Below are 20,858 nucleotides of genomic sequence, written 5' to 3'. Positions count from 1 at the left end.
CGTTAGCGAGAGCGAAGTAAATGAGGGTGATGAGGAGTCACACTGCCCTCCTGACTGGCCTGGGCCTGGTAGCCAGGGCACGGTGTCAGCCATTACTTGTGGTTGACTGATTAGTAGTCAGATAAAGCTAAAGGGTACACAAGGTGAGTTTGTGGCCTGCGTTCAAAAAGGATTTTCATTATAGACTTGTTTCAGGATTGTTGCAATACCTTCCAATTATATTGGAGTTTTTCATGAAGTAATAACAAAAGTACTGTTGGGCTGTAACACTCCATTAGTGTAATTCTCATTTAATCGGCTGATTATTTTATGTACACTGTGATACAAACACATATTTAAACTGTTGATTAGAAGTGTCAACTCCTAAGATATCAAACAGCGTTTATAACCCAAATGGTTCTTGGCTAATAAATTAAGTAATCTTTAGTCAGTTTTTATCAAAATGAATAAAGGTTTTTAACACAAAAATGTTTTTTTTTTTAAACTGGGTCTTTATTACTTTTTAATGCTGATGTGATGAGCTCCTCCTACGTTGAATGCTAAACCTTTTTACTCACACGAAAGAAATCCCTTCATTGATTAATCCTTTCTGTGGAGCATATTTTTTGTAAAGCAAACAATCTGAGTTATTACCTGAAAGTAACAGAATCATCTGGGTCCTCTAAGGAGATGAAATTGGACAATTTTGGTTGAGAATGCGAACCATTGACGTTTTATAGTTTGCCTCAATTTTATAGGCTAAAAACTAAAGTACTATATTATTCGATATGCTTTATATTGTTATCAGATGTTTTAACTACATAAAACAGGAAATGCTGATTGTGCTGATTAGATTATTAGATTATTCTCTAAAGGTTAAACTGATGGGCCTGAATTAAGAGCGTCAGTAAGCTTAAAGGATTTCTCTGGCATCTGGAAATGTGAGTAGAGTATTGATTTCAATGGTGTTCTTGTTATTGATGACATAATAGAATGGATGCAACTTTGGATTTTACCAACACCATTGACAAGAAGGCAATTCTGTGGGTGGTTTTATGGTAATTAAACTTCTGCATCAGAAGAAGCAGTTTGTAAAAGTCGTGAAACATTGCTCATTTCTTTAGATTCTGGGTAGAAAAGGGTAAAACATTGCAGGAATGAATTGAAAGATATGCAAACCATATAGGGAACTACATAAGGCAACAGCCAAGTTTGTACAATTCTAACAAGCCTGGAAGTCAATAACTTGGTATGTCCACCTTTATTCTTCTAGCACAGCCTGAAGTCTCTTCGGCAAGTTTTCCTGTAATTTCTATAGTAGTCTTCGGGAGTAATTCTGCAGGTTACTTAAAGGACGTTCAAAGATCTTCTTTGTTGGCTTCCTTTTGTTCTCTGCTCTTTCAAAGTGATGCGACACTGTTTGAGTAATATTGAGATCTGGGGAGGTCAGTTATTAACTGATAGGGTTTCGTTGTGTTCTTTTCTATTCAGGTATGCTTTGACTGCATTGGCAGTGTATTTGATGAAAAATGAAGATCTAGATTTCCACCATTTTATAGCCAGATCCCCAGCATCCCTGGCATGTTTTACAGATGGCTTTAGAGAATCCGTGTTAAGACCTTTGTCCTCCGTACCTAATGATCTAACCAAAAATGTCAAATTTACATTCATCACTCCATAAGACCTGTCGCAGCTGATTTCAGTCCAGTTCATGTCTAATGTGGCATTCTTCAGCCTTTCCTTTGTTTTTCTTCCTTAAGAAACACTCCTCGACATCCACTAAGTCCATTTCTGATTACACTCCAATGAATAGACACATCTCTCAGGTCCTGTGTCAAATTTTAGTTGGATTTTTCTTTCTTTTTCTTAAGGACATGACTTAAAAAAAAAAAACCCATTAGGTTCAAGGTCTTCCACTTCTTCTTTTATTCTCCATTTTTTACAGTTTCCTTTAATCTCTTAAGGACACTCAGCGCACCATACAGATGTATGTGATGATATATGACATAGGTCTTCGGCAAATATCTTTTGTTGGAATATTTAGTTGGTACAAAAATACTATTTTATGCTTGTTAACCTCTGTTATCTTTGGCATTTTGGGAGATTTAACTAAAGACATGGGAATGAATCATGACAGGCTGCTCCTAACAAAGTGCCTTTTTGTGTAGACACAACACTGGATCATCCCTTGGGTTAAATGCCTTTCTTATCCTTGGATGATCCACAGGTCAGCGTTCAGTAGCTTAACAAGCAAAACATTGTTCTGAAAATGGAAAGTAGCCATGTATAACCATTGGACTGAAAATGAATGGAAAAGCAGCCAATGTCCAAAGAAAAACTTTGAAAGATCTTCGGAAAGCCTGAAGAACTATTCCCCGATATTACTTTTAAAAATTACAAGCATACCGGGCTCCGTAGAAGCAAAATATAAATAAACAAGCAGAGGTTCAAGACTTTTGCACAGTTCTGTTTACCACATAGAGATGCCATGCATAATTTTTAATAGCTGTGCTCTTCTTCATCAGTCACTGGCAGGTATTTATATGTCATCGCGCATATTAGATACCACTCTCCTGCTAACCAAAACAGCTTATTCGGGTTATATCAGTGCCAGCATCAATAACGCCTTGGTACACAGGCATGTAACCTTTGAAACACAGTTTAAAACTTGCTTACCAGTGGATCAGGTATTTTTATCTGTCAAGGTTTTGAGATGTCTAAGGTTTCTCTCTTCACCCTTTCTGTTAGAGCTCATCCCAGTGATGAACAGCTGCACATTTTTCCAGACAAAAAGGCCTTTGTTACTCAGTTTAATCAATAAAACATATGAAAACTGAAAACCGAGAGACTGCTGTGGATTAGTCTCAGTAATGGGGGCACTGTTTCTGGAGAGAGATGTTGCTGTTGAACTTTCAGCCATATTGTTTTGTCAAGTAACACATCAGCTAAATACCAATAGAGATTAGCGAGAAGATGTTTTTGTTCTTTGTGAGGTTTATTTAGATGTGATGATGCTTTCATAGACAGTCAGTTACACATGTCTGGTTTCTCAAGTGAACCTTAATGTAAAAGCCACTGTGTCCCATTCCTCATACTTCTAATGGGTAACTTTTGCTTTTAATCCTCAGCTTTCATCTTTGCAGTAGAATAGCCGTTTTTCATTTCTCTCACTACTACTTTTGCCAGGCTACCCACAGGCTGCAGCACCAATAAAAATTAAACCCCTACAATAAATTTCCCCTCCTTATCTACTGCACTGCTTTCTGCGCTGTGTGCTCTGACAGGTATATTGGAGGTGTTGGCATCAATATTGTTATTTAAGACTATACCAGACTCGGGAAATGGGATGGATGCAGTGATACAAGATTTACGTTTACATGTTTACATTTGCAACTGGGATTAATTGTAATAATAGGCTTGGAAGTGCAGTGCAGTGCAGTGAGGAAGACCACAGCCACGCTCGCTTTTCGCAAGACAAGTCAATCAATAAACAACCGATGCGTTACATTGTCAACTGAATTGTGCTCTTTGAACGACTCCCCTTTTTTCTGTCTTTCTCTAACCCTCATGCTGTCTAGGTCTCTTTCCCCCTCAATCTTTCATAACTCCTCACCCCTCTCACACTGAGTTGATAGGAGAAAGTAAGAGAGTAGAGCTCATTTCGGCAAGCTTCCCTGGGGAGCGCGAAGCCAAAAGTGCCATTAACAGTATATTTACACACCTCCCTCGATTTTGCTACTATGTGAAGTCTCCCAAATGTCACCGAGTGGGTGGGATTCCAGGGGCATAAAAACATGCACACATACACAGTGCTAATAGACACGCTAGCAACAAGTCCCCATGAGTGTGATTAATTGGGTCTGAGCTGCCAGCACTATCTGATGATACAGCATTATTCCCAAGCTTTGTGTTCTTGGGTCCAGCCAATGATGTACTCTAGAATCCTTCCCACTGTCACGCTCTATGCTCTGGGCAAGACTGTAGTCGAGGGACAAGTGTCTGTGTGTGTTTGCGTTTTTCAGAGTCTTTTAAATTCCCTTTTTGTAATAGCTTCTCATCCCCAGTCTTGTCAGACTTTATAGTCCCAAGTTTTTAGTGGTTTTCTTCTCTAACTGTCTCATTTTTTTGTTAATAGCAAAGTCGAAGAAGTCATTTTCAATACTGAGGGACTGGAATTGCTATTCCAATATATAGTTTTTTGGAGGAAGTAACACTTTTGATGGGAATAAAACCACTCCAGTTGAAACATCAGTACCAAAAGAGAAGTTACAAAAAAGGGTTAACTTTCATATTCACCAAAGGATAGAAGTCATCAAGCCAATAGGAAAAAACAAAACAAAAAAGCCTTCTATGTCTTTCTTTCAAGAAATATGTTGTTTTGCAAATTGTAGTTTCTTTAAGATCACTGCTAGATTTTAAGGCACATAGAAGGCTTTGATGTCTGCCATGTTCTTGGGTTGATGGAAAGCTCTGTGCCCACCTGCTGCCTGCTGCACTCTCCGCCTCTTGAACTCACTGGGGAGAGCAGCAGGCAGACTTTTGTAGCTTCTCTTTAAGAAGTAAACAGTGATTTTTCTACTGTGCTTTTGGTTTAAGATTTGCACTAACAAGACCCTCAGAGGATGCTGTCATGCGATATATTTCTGTAAATGTAATGTACATCGCAGTTTGTTGTTATTTGGAAGGTCCTGGCTGCACATGGGAAAGATGGTGCTGACTCTTAGCTTCAAACTTGCTCCAATACAGCTGGTGACATCACACCTCAATATATTTACATTTCAGTTCGAGGCATCCAATCAGAGGAGTCTAATAATTTGATTGAGTTTGTGATGAATTTGTTTTGATGTGAAACTGCCAAGCAATCTGAATCCACCACCACTATGATTTTCTCTGCATGCTGGTTTCTTCACGATAAAATATGAAACTCATCAGGTTATATGTAGTTTTGTTCTATTTTGTAACTGTATCCTTCTTTTCTTCCTTCTAGACTTTTGTCTTTTTGCGCCCGTATTTTCTTTCTCCTGATGTCACACAGATCAGGAGAAACAAAAGATTATTTGCATCAGCATCACAGCTACTGTAGACATGCACAGATAGTGATTAATGCAATAGTTATGCATCTTAATATAAGATGCAATTCACCTATAGCCTATGGGCAGTCCTATTGCTTGTGTCAGTGACATTTACATAGGGGGGAAGTGAAGCTAATGTAGTGTGAAAAAAGTGACCTTTGAAATACAGAAATACTGTATTTACAGGACAAAGATGACTATGCTTGAATAGATAAATAGAAGTTCACTTAGCCTTGGATGGATTACACGGGGCTTACACTGCTCACTGGCTTTAGCTTAATGTAGGAAGCACAATGTGAAAACACAGTGTCTTTGTGTATGTGAACAGATGGTGCCATTAAAGAGTGCTCACTTATTTTTGTCTATGAAAAGCTTCTCCTCTCCTTACCTCCCCACTTCCCACCTGCCACTTTAGACACATCTGATAAGTCAGATGTGCTCGGCAACGCATTGAAAGTAGTGTCCCGCACTATGTCACACGTGTGCTAACTTTTTTCAATCGCATTTTTCTAAGTTTGTCAACTAGGAGATTAAAGTTGCATTGTGCAAGACTGAAGGAGGATAATTGCCTTGTTACAGGGTTGCAAATGCTACGTGTTATGTTTGAAGTTGAAACTGAGAATTGCTTTCTTACACTTGGAAGTACTTGTACTTGTGTCCTCCTTGTTTATAAGCTTGACAGGTGCGTTTTGGATATGTTGATTATACGGGGTTTCTCGCTCCATACCGTAACACGGCTACTGGTCAAAACAGATAAGGATCTGGGTGCCGAGCCCCAGCAATTCTCCCAACAAATTGGCCATTTTGTTTGCCTCGTCCCTTTAGATAGCATCAAACCCACTGAAATAGAGGATTGTCTATCTGCAGCCCTTTTGTATATACTCAGTATCTATTGGACAGTAAATGGCTTTTTCACAGGCTGTGGCTTTTTCACATGCCTTGGACTTTTCTAGATAAACTTGTAGTCTGCTGCTGGATAAAGCCAATTGTAAAATTTTGCGATTCTGCCATTCTGTAATTTGGTGTCCTGCTTAGAATAATATTCATGTCTTGAGCATTTTAGTATTAAATTACTCAATTAAAAATTGACAGAGCATTGCTTAGCACTGGGTTTGTGAATGAAGGTGACATACACAATGGCAACATGTGATTTAAAGCATGTACGTAATGCAGCAGCTGCACCATATCTAAGGAAAATTGTCACAAAAGGGCATTGCACTGTAATAGCACTGCAGGGCACATCCAAGTGAAAGCCACATCACTACAGCTACAGTGATGCTCTTCTGGTGGCTCAGTCAAAGCTCTGCTGAGCAGCTGTCACACTTATAAGATTTTTACTGTAATAAAGAAATAATGTGTCACACCAACATTATATTTTTGTTGTTGATGCTGAATCATGAACGTGTTATGTTTCTCTTGTTTTGTAATATATTCTTCTCTCAGTTTTTATCTGTAGATTTATAGCATTCCTTTGTGGCTAACATAAGACCCGCATCAGTGTACGTTAAGTAGACAACTCTTGCTAAACCAATCAATAGATGCTTTTGTTGTTTGTTTTTCTGTGTTGCATGTTTTGTAATACATCTGTAGTTCCATAATTCAGCCATGGTTGGCCACTGGGTCATTTTAGTGCTAAATCGATCTTTGGCCTTTTAGCATAAAATTAGTTCTGCTCAGTTCTGTACAGTTAGTGTTACCAATTTACATTCTGGGGAAGAGCCTTGGTGTGGGACCGGTACTGTGCATCTGCAGCAGGGAGAAATAATCGTGCATCTGTACACGATTCGAGTGAGGTGGCTTACCCTTCTCTGTGGGCCTCTCCTTTTTCCAGTTCCTGGATGACCCCCAGCAGCACCTTGATGGTCTCTTGGCTGGAGCTGATGAGATTTTCCATGGCCTGGAGCTGTGCTTTAACGTCCCCGTCCTGATTCATAGGCACTATTTGCTTACAGGTTTCCTGCGTTTGGTCGGTTGGCGTTCCATCAGCCTCACCGCCTATGCAGGGTGACAGAGGTTCCTCCATGCCCCGTATAGGCCGGGCAGATAACTGCCCCGTGTGGCACTGTGCCTGTGTTTTACAGCCTCCACGGGATCGTGGTAACGTCTCACTCGACAGCCCGTTGAGCTGCAGGCCTTTCTTTCGCTTGCTCCGTACAGATGGACTGTCCAGGCACTCCACCTGGGTGAGGGAGTTCCAGGCGATGGGGCCCGTAACCTTGGAGGCCCTGTCCGGCAGGGTTCGGGATGAGCCCTCCTCCAGATTGAGCAGCTGCCTCTTGGCCGAGCGGTCTGTGTCGGCCTCCCTGTGTTGTAATCCTGTTCTGGCTTTGGAAGGTATGCTGCAGAGCTGGTACTCTGCCTGTGCTCCAGCTCCGCTTCCTCTCGGTGTGTCTGCAAGGCAGTCTGTGTCTGCAGTGCAACTGAGCAGCAGAGCGTCAGAGCACAGGCCATCAGGTGCAGTGTGCTGCTCCACTGTGGCAATGCACTCATTAGTATGGAGCAGAGCCCTGGTCCTCAGGACTCCGCTCCCCCCACAGGCCCCCTCCTCCTCCTCATCTAAACCCTGCTCAGGTGCCTTAGACTGCTTCACCTCCATGATAAAACCGTTATTCTGACCTTTATAAGTTTCCACGGCCGCCACATGCTTAAAGGTATGTCCTTTTTTGCGCTCAAAGGGAAACGTCTGATACCGTTTCTTCAGGTCGGGTGACGTCTGAACACCTGTGCTCCTTGTGACGTTAGGAATCGATCTGCGTGCAGGGACAGTCATGTATTTGCGGTATGCCACTTTGTATGACATTGGTTTGCCACTTTTCCCTGCTGCCTGCAACTCTGCCTCTCTTTGCTCGTTCTGCGCCTCGCAGATGTCCTTGAAACGCACTTGCAAGGCCTTGTTTCTCTTCCTCACCTGTCGATTGGCTTCCAGGGAATACTTTACCTCCAGCGCCAGCGAAGTGGAGGGCACGGGCGCTGCCTCCGAGTCAGACTCTGAGTTGGTGAGCATGCATTTGCCACCCTCCTTGCTCACCATGTTTCCTGAGAGGCATAGAGGAAAAACACTGTTAATCATCAGTAATGAGGGGCTTAGACAAAGACCCTTGCCTGACTATTACATCCCACTCGATAAAACACACATTCTCTCTTAGCTTAGGGAGAAGGGAGGAAACAGTGTAATTAAATAGAGCTAAAGGTATATGATTAAAAAAAGCTTTTATCAGACACTTCACATTAAAATGAAACAAATAGACATTTTCAGTGAATATCTTTGAAAAGCTGAGGTTGATATTTGATATGCTTTCTTTTCTTTTAGAGCTAAAGGTGCAGCTTAAACTATGGAAGTCAGTTTTTCATATGCATGTGCTGCAGATTTCTTTCCCTTTTTATTTCTTTTTTATTGCCCGATTTCATGGCTCTTTTATGCTTGGCAGTTATTTACCGTTTATTTACTGAATCACAACTCAGTTTAGGCTGTAAGGGTTCCCCAAAAATTATCCTATCAAATTTCCATGATACATTTAATCGCCTCTGTGAAACTAATAACTCTAGTTTTAAAATAATTTTCCTTCGTTTATCATTGTCAGTTAAAGTGTCTTTCATAACGACTTCCTCCTTTTCCTACCCCACTTTCTACATTTATGAGTATCTGCCGCTCTATTTGCGTTCGCCTTTTGGGTTGGTTATCAATCACTGAGCTTACAATATATAAGGATGATGTCTGATTTTCCTTCCCGTGGTTTATTAGCTTCAGCATGATTCTTCACTGCCTCACCTTTCCTGCTCATAGTTAATAATTAATTCCCTGAATATGAAAAGTAGTCTCTTTTCTGAATTAACTGAGAAAATGTTAAGAAAAAAATGAGGTTGACATCTGCAAACACACAACTCCTTGTCAGAATGCTGTACAACAAGCCTCTGAGGAGGAACAAGCGGAGATAACGAATTATCTTTCCTTAGTACCACAGGTATGGTAGTGGGATCGTGACTCTGCAGTGTGCCTCTGAGGCTCTGACAGAAATATATTTCACCTTCTGCCTCCCGATTTACAATAAGGAAATGCTCCACGCACTCATATAGATGCTGAATCAGATAGGCCAATTATCCTTCTCAGCTTATCTGCCATGACTGTTCTCTGTCACCAGCAAACGACTTCCTATTTCAAACCTGTCTGTTTACTTAGCTGGGAGCTACAGAACAGTTTTCTTTTTTTCCCCCCATCACTGTCTTCTTCGCCATCATCTATCACTCCGTAATATTAAATTAGCACGCTGGGTCTCTGGCTCCATTAGGCGACACCTATTTTTTACTGTCTCACCTAACATCTAACTTAAGAGTCTTGTCTACAAACATTAGTCAGCGGCATCTGTAAATGTGATACTTTTACACAGTGTTCTAATCATTCAGTCATTTTATGCAAAAAGGTGCCTCATCCTCAGTTGCTTTTTCCTGCAATGAGAATGAGAATTTAGTTTAGCTGTGAATTATATGTTACCCGTTACATCCTTTGTTTACCGGATATGTCATGCCATATGGTATAATTGTCATTATCATAGGCTTTTTTCATAAAAGAAGCTGATTTTTGAAACAGATTGAAACAGACAGATTGACACTCTTCCCTTGAAACTGGTCAACCCTCCTCCAGTTGTGTAATTGGGGAAGTGAGAGCAGCATGCACACATAGACAGGCTTGAGATGGTTGAGATGAGATGCCTTCTCCTGTGCAAACAGATGTCTGTTTGATTCTCAGCAGATGGGTAATTACTGATGTGACCAAGTGACCAGGGAATACAATCTAATGCAGTTTTTTGTTGAAAAAGTCTAAAAGCCCAGCACGGGGCGTGTTAGTAAACTACAAAAATCCTCCGCTGTTAAGATACACTTCCCACTTTAACAGGGGTGTATAGTGAGTAGCTTTTATTTACAGTGCATCCTTCAAGAGCGGATGTTATAAAATGCTCCACAACAAAAGACTAAAAAGCAAGTAAGAGACAACAAAAGACAATAAATGCAGACAACTGGATAAAAATGTAAGGCGGGGGGATACAGGATGTGAGAGAGAGATAGTTCTCCCTGCCCTTCACGCAAAGGCAGAGCGGGATTGCCTCATAATTCTCCGTCGTCAAGAGCAGAATGTCAAAGGTCATCGATACTACAATTTTAGCCCCAGTGTCCCTTTTAAGAAAGGATTTCTGTAACCCTTCACATAGAAGGCTTTAAATATACATTTTGGTGCCGCTACATATAACCTGAACCATAAAAACATTATTATTATTATTACATACATAGGTCCACACAGACATTAGATTTAAACTGTAGCCAAAAATAATGATTGAAAGATTAAGGATATGCAGGGGAGTTTTCAGCAGCTGATTCAGCCAACGTGATGGGCTGAGGAAATTTAGGAACTATAACCTTAAACGTTTGTACGCCTCTGGCTTTATTAAAAAGAAGAAAAAAAACATGCAACAATTAAAGACCCTGATCAGATGATTGCAGAAGAAAACCACTGCAATTAATTCTTAGTAGCTCTGTTATACATGCAGGAACCTGGGCAGATTTGTTTTATTAATAAAAAATGAATTCTGATTTTCACTTGAACCCAGTGAAGGGAAGGAAAAATAGGGATGATGTGTGAGTGTCAGATTTTTGGGGGTTTCTTGTTTTGATTTTGTTTTCCATTCTGGACCAACCCATGTACACGTGAAATGAGCTACAATAATCAAGACTGGACACAATTAAAGTTTGTACTAGAAGTTCCAGATTATTGGGTGCCAGTAAATGTCTGATCTTTCATAGATGGGATCGGCTTTGAGATGTAAGATTCAAAATTCAGTCAGAGTCAGAATACCAATGAAAAGGTTTTTAGCAAATGATTTGATATGATACTGACACCTCTTGCCCTGCGGATACATTTTGTATTGATTTGCAATGATTCTTTCCTCTGCTGTTGAAATGTCCACCAGTACCATAAACGACCCAAGGACAGGTTTTTCTTTATTTTTGTTCCTCAGCTGCAGGCTTATAGGTACAGTGCAGGAACTATTAGTTCATTATAAGAAAAAAACATGATTATTTTACTCTCTACTGATCATATCACAAGCTTTGTTTAATAGTTACATACAAAACGATATATTTTTTCCAATCTTGCACGCATACAACACTCGTTGTGTCCTCTGATACTTTTTACCACATTTAAAAAGTCATTTAAAATTCATTTTAGTTTTATTTTTTAAATACTTTGTTATATTGTTGTTGCTGCTGCTCTTTATATTAACATTTATATGTATGGCTGCTGTAACAAAATAATTTTGGGTTAAAAAAAAATATAGACATTTTGTAAATATTTTTCCAGTATGTGGAAAGAATCAAGAAATGATCAAGACGAAGCCAGGGAGATCTTTGTTCAGTTACCAATGGAAACACGTGTTACACTTGTTATCACAAAATGTCCAATTATAGCAAGTGTAAATCACATAAAGGCTCCTGACCCCTTTGCCATGAGGCTGATTGAGCTGTGAACATTCAGGAACTTACAAGAATGTAAAGTGGAAGAATCAGTGCCATGTACAGCACCTCCCAGTGAATTATTTCCTCTCGTTATTACCCTGTTTATCCCACATTTAAAAACCAGCAATTGAACAAAGGCAGATAATATTTTTTTAAATTATTTTGACTACTTGCCATGTTACATTTATTCCCAGAATATATCTGTTTGCTCGCTTGGCTGTGTTCCATCACTGTCAAGAGACCTCTCCATGTTTGTTCAGTGGATGACATTTTCAAAGAGAGTTTAAATTGCTAACCTACATTCCCTCTCTCCAAATGAGGTCAATAAATACTTCGGTGGTATTAGCTAGGTCTAAATTAAACATTATATTTAATATGTGCAAATTTATGTATGATTACATTTCAAGATGTCACCCTGTTCTGAGCCATTAGGTAGGAATGTAGTTTGTCAGCACAAACAGCAACAGTGTTGCTTCTCTATTACTCTCTATTCCTCCTTTCCTATGCGGCGGCATGACAACGTGTACAGTTTTGTGATATTGTCTCATGTTCACATTTACATTTGATCTTATTTGACATGTCAGCACCGTAGGATGAATGATGTGTTTCTGGCTCCCCGTATCTGATTTGTTACCCATTGGGTGCAGACACGGGCGACTGTAGCAGCACTTGTATCTCCCCTCCAGCTGCAACACCACCCTCTGGCCTTTTGCATAAACAGGATGATTCAGCACGCAAGGCTGTGACAACTGCCTCTTTTCATATGGTGGCCCCGGTCCTTTTTTTTCTATTTAGAAGCTAGTTGGTGAAGTGAACTGACCCACAATTTTCTACCCAGACCCCCCCCCCCCCCCCCCCCCCCCCCCAAAAAAAAAAAAAATCAAAACCCAGACCTCACAAGGTCACATGCGCATAGCAAAGCACACTGACATTTTAATACTTGACCTGGTTTTAGCAGAGCCGCTGTCATAGCTGTCACGCTGGCCCTTTAGGTCACTATTTGTGGAATTTCTAGGGACACAATCACATTTGGCTAAAAGCGAGCCTGTTGAGCATTGCTATTCTAGGGGCAATATTCTTCCGTTTAACAATTATATTAAGTTCTGTAATGGTTCGAGGACAATCCAGGTTACTGCAGTAATGCAATTCATTATCGTGGTATGATAGAAGAAGTTAGATAGAAGATAGAAGAAGAGAAGTGGTGCGCTCAGAGCACGTCCTCGTGTACACAGTGCACCTTACATTAAATGGAACCCCAATATTTGCCCTATTTAAAACTTTATACAAGTCACTTATTTGATGAATGGCAGCCTCCTAATTTTGCTTATGCTCTCTGGGAGGACATCTTAAAAGGTGGAAATTTCCGTGTCCTGGTTCAGCCTGGGGAATGAATGTTTACCCTAACTTCGAGCCTGACTAATTTTGTTTTATCGCTTCTGCTCCACTGATGGGAAAATTCATTAATATGGTATGCATCACAAAACCGGTGAATCGATTGAACGCTGGAAATGAGGCTATACATGTCAATTAACTGCAGCAATGTAAGCATCCTATCTCGTTTAAGCATTTAATGGTATGTTTCTGTTTTGGGGATTTTCAATCGTGCAGTCTTTTACATTACAGCTAAAACATGCGCTCAGCAGAGAATGTAAAAATATTTTCCTGGCAGCTTGGAACAAGTAGTACAACTCTAAGCTATTTACTCATATAGTAAATGACTATATCCTTTTACTCTGAGACGGTGGGGCTTTTTAGAGCACTTAGTTTCAATTCTGAGAAATATTGATGTCTCCAGTACAGTGATATTTTTTGTAAAATATGCTTCCCTGTATGTAGCATTGATCTAGGAAAGGCTTGCTCATTTTGGGGTGAACTTGCATACACAGAACCAGCCCTCCACCCCATTCAGGACCTTTGGGATGAACTGGAACGCCATCTGCGAGCCAGGCCTTGTCACCCAAGCAACATCAGTGGCTGACCTTGCTTTAGCTCCCATGGCTGAATGACAGTTTATTCCTCCAGCCAGCTTTCCACATTTTATGAAAAAGCCTTCCCAGAATACCAATAATTGTACTTTTTATGTACATATTAGTGTATATAGCTGTGTGTGCCACTACTACCATTAGCATTACTCTTTGAGTTTTTCAGACTGTATGAGCTTGAAGTTTGGTATTGAATTGCACTGCAGTTTTACACTATTAAAGGTCATTGTGATCTCAGAGGCTGCTTAAAGGAATGAGTGGCAGTATCATCACAGTCATGGACATTTTAAACTCTTTAATCTCGTCTCATCTACTCCTGCTTTGTTTCCCTCTTTTTTTCCCCCTCCACTGTCATAATTATACAGGGCTTAGTGGTGTTTTGCAAATTCTTTGATCTGCCTCTTAAGAGCAGACGGATTACGCAGTAAAAAGATTGTACTGGTAAGGTTATTTGACAGTGTGGGTTTATTGCTGGGTTATTATTTTCTGTCTCTTTGTGCCGTGTCATGTGAGCAGGCTTGGCTGTACCCTTGTTCATAGAGTGGGATGAGGATGATTGATGGCTGGGTGTTTGACAGTAAGTTGGTATTGAGGGAAAATATTAGGGAAGTGCATTTTCCTGGCATCACATGCAGGAAATCCTTTGTATGTAAACAGTAGTTTACTGCTGTGGCATTGACTGGAAATGGCTGGATTTTATAGGATTGGTTTCAGGCATGTTTAATTCAGTGATGCTTCCTTCCATTAGTTTTATTTTTCTATATTAGTTATTATCTATATTATTATTTTAGCAATGAATAAATATTATCTGTAGGATATCTTAAAGCGTAGTATAAAGGCGTATTTTTCCCTGTGATGTTTCAGTCCTGGTTACAAATCATGTTGAGTTTGAGGAGAACTAAAATTACACCCATCATCTTGGATAACATAGCTTGGCTTAAAACCAGATCTTCTTAAAGAGGACCGCAAGCCAAATGGATGATTTAAAATGATTTAGCTTACTCCAATAGCGATGATAATAATATCATAACTGCAGTATTTGTTTCGATGCCAGAATCCTGAAATTGTGACAGAACCAGTCCAGATTTGCTGTTGATCCACGCTGATCACAACATCCTTATTTTATATTTCTGCAATAAAAAAAGCTATATTTGCATGTATGTTATTTTTATGCATTGGGATTTTTATTTCTTCCACTTAATGATCCCAAAGTAAACCATGTGTAAGTAAGACATTATATACACATGGTTTAAGTATGGTGCTAGGAATAACTCTCACGAAAGAACATAGTGTACTCTATGCTGGCCTGCTGCTTATGTGGATCTTCTTATCCTCGGCCTGTAGCCCCCAGACTTTGTATCCTAATTATTTTTTACGCACTCTGTCCCTTCTGAATTGTACTTAGTTGGCTTTGCGTGGTGCACTTGTGCTCAGGTAGGACCTTGATTAATTCTCAGAAAGTCTGTCTATACGTCACAGGCTACTCTAGAGGGAGATCAGACCTCAGGAAAGGATCTATACTGCAGAGACTGCCCGGTCTAATCACAATACATCATTGCCTCATCACCCTTTTTTCTTTACCACCTTTCTGCAGAACATTATATCTCTTTTTTTGTCTTCATCCCCCTTTTTTGTACTCGTCTTCTCGTTGCTTTCTCTGTGTGTTTTTCTGTCTCTTTGCCTTCTAGACTGAGGTTTCAAAACTGATGGGTAACTAGAGAACTCCCCTGCTGCTTTCACATTCCTCATTGTCATCCCTAGCAAAGAAAAAAAATACCCACACATATACACAGCTACACATGAAGATGGAAAAGACGAGAAGAAACAGGTGCAGCTAGAAAGAACATGGGGCTTATACTCGGCTCGGATATTGCAGATTGAATGTGGGTAAAATAGAGACAGAAATGAAAGGGGAAGATGAAACCATGGAGAAAGATCCATCAAGAAGAATAGTCAGAAACCACAGAGGAAACAACAGCTAAAGCCATTCTGTCTTGTATCATTTGGTCAGCTCAACTGAATCTTAAAAATATTGTGACGACAGTAACATCAAAGCAGTGTCACAGAAAGTGAAACTTGATATATTCTTTGAAGAAAGTTTTATGTTTTATGGATTTTCACATAAAAAAGAAGGTTTTGTGAGGGTATATTTCACAGCACTGACGTGTGATGAGACAAACAAGTTGGTTTGAGTGACAGTGTAAATAACTATTAAGGTAATGACTAAATACTTGGGACATTTGTGGTTTTGCTAACTGTTCTGGATACAGCAGGAACTGTGCATATGATCTTTTGACAGATGTTAGCTGGTGAACAGAAACCTTTTTAACAACAAAACCTAAAATGTTTACAAAACATTTGCTTACCTTTTCTTATAACGGTCAAAATTTGGGGCTTTTATGTAAATGAAAATTTAATATCTGGATTTTGGGATGTTGGTCAAACCTGTTTTACACCAGATAAAAACAAGAGAAGGTAATTTCTTTTAATTACTAGACTTGTTAATTAAATATGAACTTTATCCATATAATATATAAATACATATACAAATTTATATACTTTTTTTAAGGGAAAGTCCTTGCTGATTTCAGCAAAACAATGCCAAGTCACATTTGGCGTGCATTACAACACCATGGTCTGTTAGTAAGAGTATCTATACTAAAGTGGCCTCGAATCCAGACGTGTCACATAATAATTATTAAAGTTATGACAAAATGATGAACGAGACCCCGAATTTTTGAGAAGTTGAAATCTGATATCCGGAGAAAACAGGAAAATATTTCTCTTTCAGAGGGTCTTCTCAGTTCCCAAGCTCTTACAAAACACTGTCAAAAAGAAGAGGTGATGTAACACAGTAGTAAACATGGCCTTGTCCCAGCTTCTTTTTTTAAACATGCTGCTGGCAACAAATTCAAAAGGCCATATTTAAAAAAAACAATAAAATGTTATAATATTTGATATGCTGTCTTTTTTCTGTTTTCCTCTATTTTCAGGTTTTACATGATTTGCAAATCACTGTAGTTTCCCCACTGACCACTGTAGTGAATAAGATTCCTCGTCTTGTTACAGTACAGTGTTATACTGGGAAACATTGATCCTGGTAGTGGATAGCACCTTGACACATACCACTCATGCAGACATCGCTGCAGACTTGCAAAAACTGCCTTGGAAAGATTCAAGGAACACAGCAGAGAGCCCCAGGTGCTGAGTGGGCCTTCAAACTGTAGAGTTCCCAATAACACTGAACATTTCCACCCCAAGAGGTGCTCTTTTAAATCCCTGAGGAGGTGAAGCTGCAATTGGTAGAACAAGGGGCAGCTACACAATATTTAGTTGTTGGTTTTAAAGTTTTGTCTAATTTTTGCCTCAAAAAAACCCCTCCTCTTCTCCTGCAGATGATTAGGGAAGCACATGTTTCACACACACATACACTTGCAGCAACACTTAGGTGAGATCAGGTGTGAAGTGCCTCCTTCTGTATTCATGTGATGTACAAAGTCAGCCACACATATGCACACACGGTCCCGTCTTCAGCGACAGACACACACAGTTCACCTATACTGCATTACGTTGTTGTGGTCCTCCCAGTGAAAATACTCATTCTTAATGAATAATCCTATTAGCACATGAAAGGTAACATCTGGCTTGTTCCAAAAGCAGTCATTCTTTTATAGGAGAGTCATTTGTTTTCTGGATGAATGAGTACCCCTCCCAGTGAGCAGGGTGATGGGAGGTGAATGCACACTTCACCACTCGTTTGGAAACGCGTGTACTTTTTGCAGGCCACCTCTAATGTTTCTTGTTTTGTGTTTTTCCCCTCCCCTGCCATTTCTCCCTTTCTGTGTGCACACGTAAAAGCTTTAACTTTGTTCCAGCTTTAAATCTCCAGGAACCTCTCTGCATTTGCACTGATAGGACATAGGTGATGGCCTGAGCGTACCCCTGTCTCGTGTGTTTACGTGTGGCAGTTGTCCCTCTTTCTTTTTCTCTGTAGTATTAGAGGGTGAAGTGTTGCTTGATGTCGCTGACTCCTAGAAATAAAGACTAGCTTTGAAGCGTTTGGCCATCACATCCATTACTGCTAGACTGTCATCCCCCCAGGTCTCATAAAGGCATCAAGCGTCAAGGTTAAAGTAAGACAGCCAGTTAAAGTAATCATATTTTTTTTGCTTTATTTTTTAGACTCTCACCTTTATTCCTACCCTGTAATTTCATATAATGTAATTATAAAAGAAAAGAGAAATTCAATATCCTCTCCTGCCTTATTCTGCTATTCCTTACAGACAGTCTCTTTCCCCCTCGCTCTATATCTCTTTCTCTTTCTCCATCCATCTTTATCTGTTTCCCTCTGTCTTCTTCTTAGTGTCTGCTGAAAGTGAAATAGAGCATACAGGAGATTGTATCAGAGCGCTGATGTGAGCTGTGGTTAAAGGGGAGACAGAGAGCGATAGCAAGAGGTTTGTAGGGATGAGTGGGACTGACATGCGTTTTGTGTGGCAACTGAAGGACAGTTGAGATGTGAGGGCTCTTGGCAGCCCTTGTTCCCTCTCACCCCCTAAACACCGGCAACCCAGTGCCAGCATCTTATCACACCACACACACAAATGCACCAATAATCTTTAAGGAGATGGTGACTTCACCAACTCCATTAATCTAGATTAGTGTCCAATGGAGGTCCTTCATCAGATGCAGCCAGCTGTGTGATGCCCAGCTTTCACTACGTGTTTCTCTGTGCTGCATGCTCCCTGCTTTTAAAACACTGCTGCAGCCAAACGTGGGAAAGCAGCTTAATGCAATAATTCACAAATTCTTAATTTGGACATCGATATCGGCGTGTTTTATGTAACTCAGCTCACTTAGCTGAGAGGAAATGCAGCATCATGCAATTCCTCATACGCAAGCACTGTTTTAGCTTTGTATGCCGCTTCAGTCAGGTAAAATGTGGATCAAAATCCTCTTGGAAATGAAAAACTGACCTTCGAGATCTGATAAATGTCAGCAAGCATTGGCATTTAGTCCACCCCCTCCCCTCCCCCCAGACGCAAAATTAACCAATAGTTCAAATATTTTCATGTGTAAAGTTTTCCGAAGTGAGTAAATTGTCTGTTAAAGTCAGCACCAGCACATTCCATAAGCGCTCCCTGAATTTTCCCTTCACCCGAGCAGAGGCATCTGAGTGTAAAATCCATCTGAGATTTACCTCCTTTCATCTGTCACACAGATTTGATATTTGATCATCTGACTAAAGAGAACATTTTGACTGAAAATATTCCTTATGGCTTATCCAGGGCTCAGTTCCCCTGAGCAAGCAGATTTCTTGGATTTCCCACTCCATAGGTTATATGAACAGACTTCCCTCCCCCTTTCAGATGCAGACTAAGAGGTGAAATGGAGGAGAGGACAAGAGCAGAGAAGAGCAACTTACCTCAGACTGTGAATTACTGACGTAAAGGATGTGATAGCCTAGATCCCTGGTTGTGCCCATGCATGCCTGTTTCCTCAGTAGATCAGAAGCGAGCTGGAAGAGGAGGCTATGCCATGGCAGAAGTTAAAGAGGACAGTCAGGCAGTGGCACGCAGGTGGAGCAGGGGCAGCAGTAGTTGGGAGTAGTTGTTGCACATCGGCGTCTATGATCCAGTAGCGTGAGCCTCCTCTAAGCCCGAGACAGAGTCAACACTCCCCCTCTTTTTTTTTTTTTTTTCCCCCTTCTCTCCACCCGGTCTCTTTTCGTCTTCTTCCCTTTCTCCACACGGTGTCGGCAGGGGCTTTCACTCACTCACACATGCATGCATGCACACACGAGCAGGCACACACATACTGTGGCTGAACTCCGGACGGCTCAGCGACGGAGCCCACGCAGGCTGAATATCCCCATCGTGCCGCCGCAGTTCTGCTCTCTGGCTTTCTCCTCTTTTCTGTTTGTCTGCCTCTGAGCCTGTGTGTGTGTGTATGAGTGTGTGTGTGAGTGAGTGAGTGAGAGAGAGAGAGAGTGAGAGACAATGAGAGAGAGAGAGAGAGATTAAGTGAAAGGGGGAGGGAACATGAGAGAGAAAAAGAGAGAGGGAGAGTGCAAAAGGAGGAAGGGAGGTTGCAGTGGAGAAAGTAGAGCTTTAGTTTTGGCTACATCTATCAGGTTCGTGCACCAGCCATTTATCTTATACTCTTATAAAGCAGTTTTATCAGTGACATCACAAAACCATATGCACATCTTTACCTCATATCCTCGAAGCCCTGCTTTGTTTGTCAGGAGCAGAAATAAATACCAATTTTGAATGGATTTGTTGAGGGGCACTTTTCCTCACACACAGACCGATGTTTTTGAGATTTGTCATTCTTCACACCTGTGTTTTTGATTCTTTTGAGTTTCTTGGCATCCATATATTGATGCTTGTCATGTGTTATCCTTGAGAGTTTTCTTGCAAGTCCATTCACCTTCTGTCGTCTCAATTTGTCTGAGTCCCTACAGCTTTTTTCTTTGTGTGAGGGGAAAATTTCATTTGCTTTCCCTCCATCCCAACTGCCTATTACAGAGCTTCTATTGCCTGTTCCCCTTTCAGGTATTTATCCATCTGTCACAGGAAAATACCAGTTTTCATAAGGGAATATGCAGCTTTATTTAGGCTTAATTGGATCTGCAGTGCATTTTGTATTATTTAGTTACCATAATGGGGAAGGAGGGAAATAATACACTCAGTGAAACCCTGATCATGTAAAAGTGTAGCCGTGTATGCTTGGTCGGATGTTTTTGGAGCCATAGCTCATCCTTATTCACTGACAGGGAAAACCCAACTTCTGCTTTAAGCCTCAGGTACCATGGTAATGAGCTGCAGCTCATGTGTGCACACCTATGTGTGAGCATTTATATAAATATATATATTACAGGTACCAAAAGCAAATAAAGGGCACACATCTTTCCTTACCAAAAAGGTTAAAGAGTCACTTCTTTCTCCGTTCATGCAACTGTGAAGTCAACATTTGTTACTGAGGGCTAGAAATCAATGAGTAGGAGAAAATGTAAAAATATGACATGAAATTTAAACAGTTGTAAAACTTTTTGAAATAATAACATTCATTTGTAAGAACGCTTCAATAAATGCATCCATCATTTTTCTTAATAAATGGATGTATTATGAATAAGAAATACATTTAAAACGTTCCAAACTGATTGAATGAATCCATTTGTAACAATCTTTGTCTAGGCTGGAAATTAGAATTATTATTTAGTCAACTTCATTTAGTAAAAGCAAGTTTATATAAAGCTATTCTATTTAATTACCATTCTATTCTATTTTTGGTTTTTTTTAGTCACACTGTTTTTCAT

At 40.2% G+C, this 20,858-nt stretch overlaps 2 protein-coding genes across 3 annotated transcripts in view; one reads left to right on the top strand and one right to left on the bottom strand.

Annotated features, from left to right (window-relative positions):
- The window catches only part of LOC134633777 (inhibitory synaptic factor 2A), a 33,871-nt gene extending 14,420 nt beyond the window's left edge, over positions 1-19,451 (bottom strand). Inside the window, exons 1-2 of the mRNA XM_063482825.1 lie at positions 18,963-19,451; positions 6,854-8,087 (exon numbers count right to left, since the gene is read on the bottom strand). Of these exons, the coding sequence (XP_063338895.1) occupies positions 6,854-8,082 (1,229 nt within the window). The 5' untranslated portion in view covers positions 8,083-8,087; positions 18,963-19,451. The remainder of the gene's footprint in view (positions 1-6,853; positions 8,088-18,962) is intronic.
- dock1 (dedicator of cytokinesis 1) overlaps positions 1-20,858 on the top strand; it is a 191,301-nt gene that overhangs the window by 97,059 nt on the left and 73,384 nt on the right. The window lies entirely within an intron of this gene.

The sequence above is a fragment of the Pelmatolapia mariae genome, linkage group LG8 (assembly GCF_036321145.2).
Source record: "Pelmatolapia mariae isolate MD_Pm_ZW linkage group LG8, Pm_UMD_F_2, whole genome shotgun sequence".
Taxonomy (NCBI): Eukaryota; Metazoa; Chordata; class Actinopteri; order Cichliformes; family Cichlidae; genus Pelmatolapia; species Pelmatolapia mariae.
This window is presented reverse-complemented; position numbering and strand designations above follow the sequence as displayed.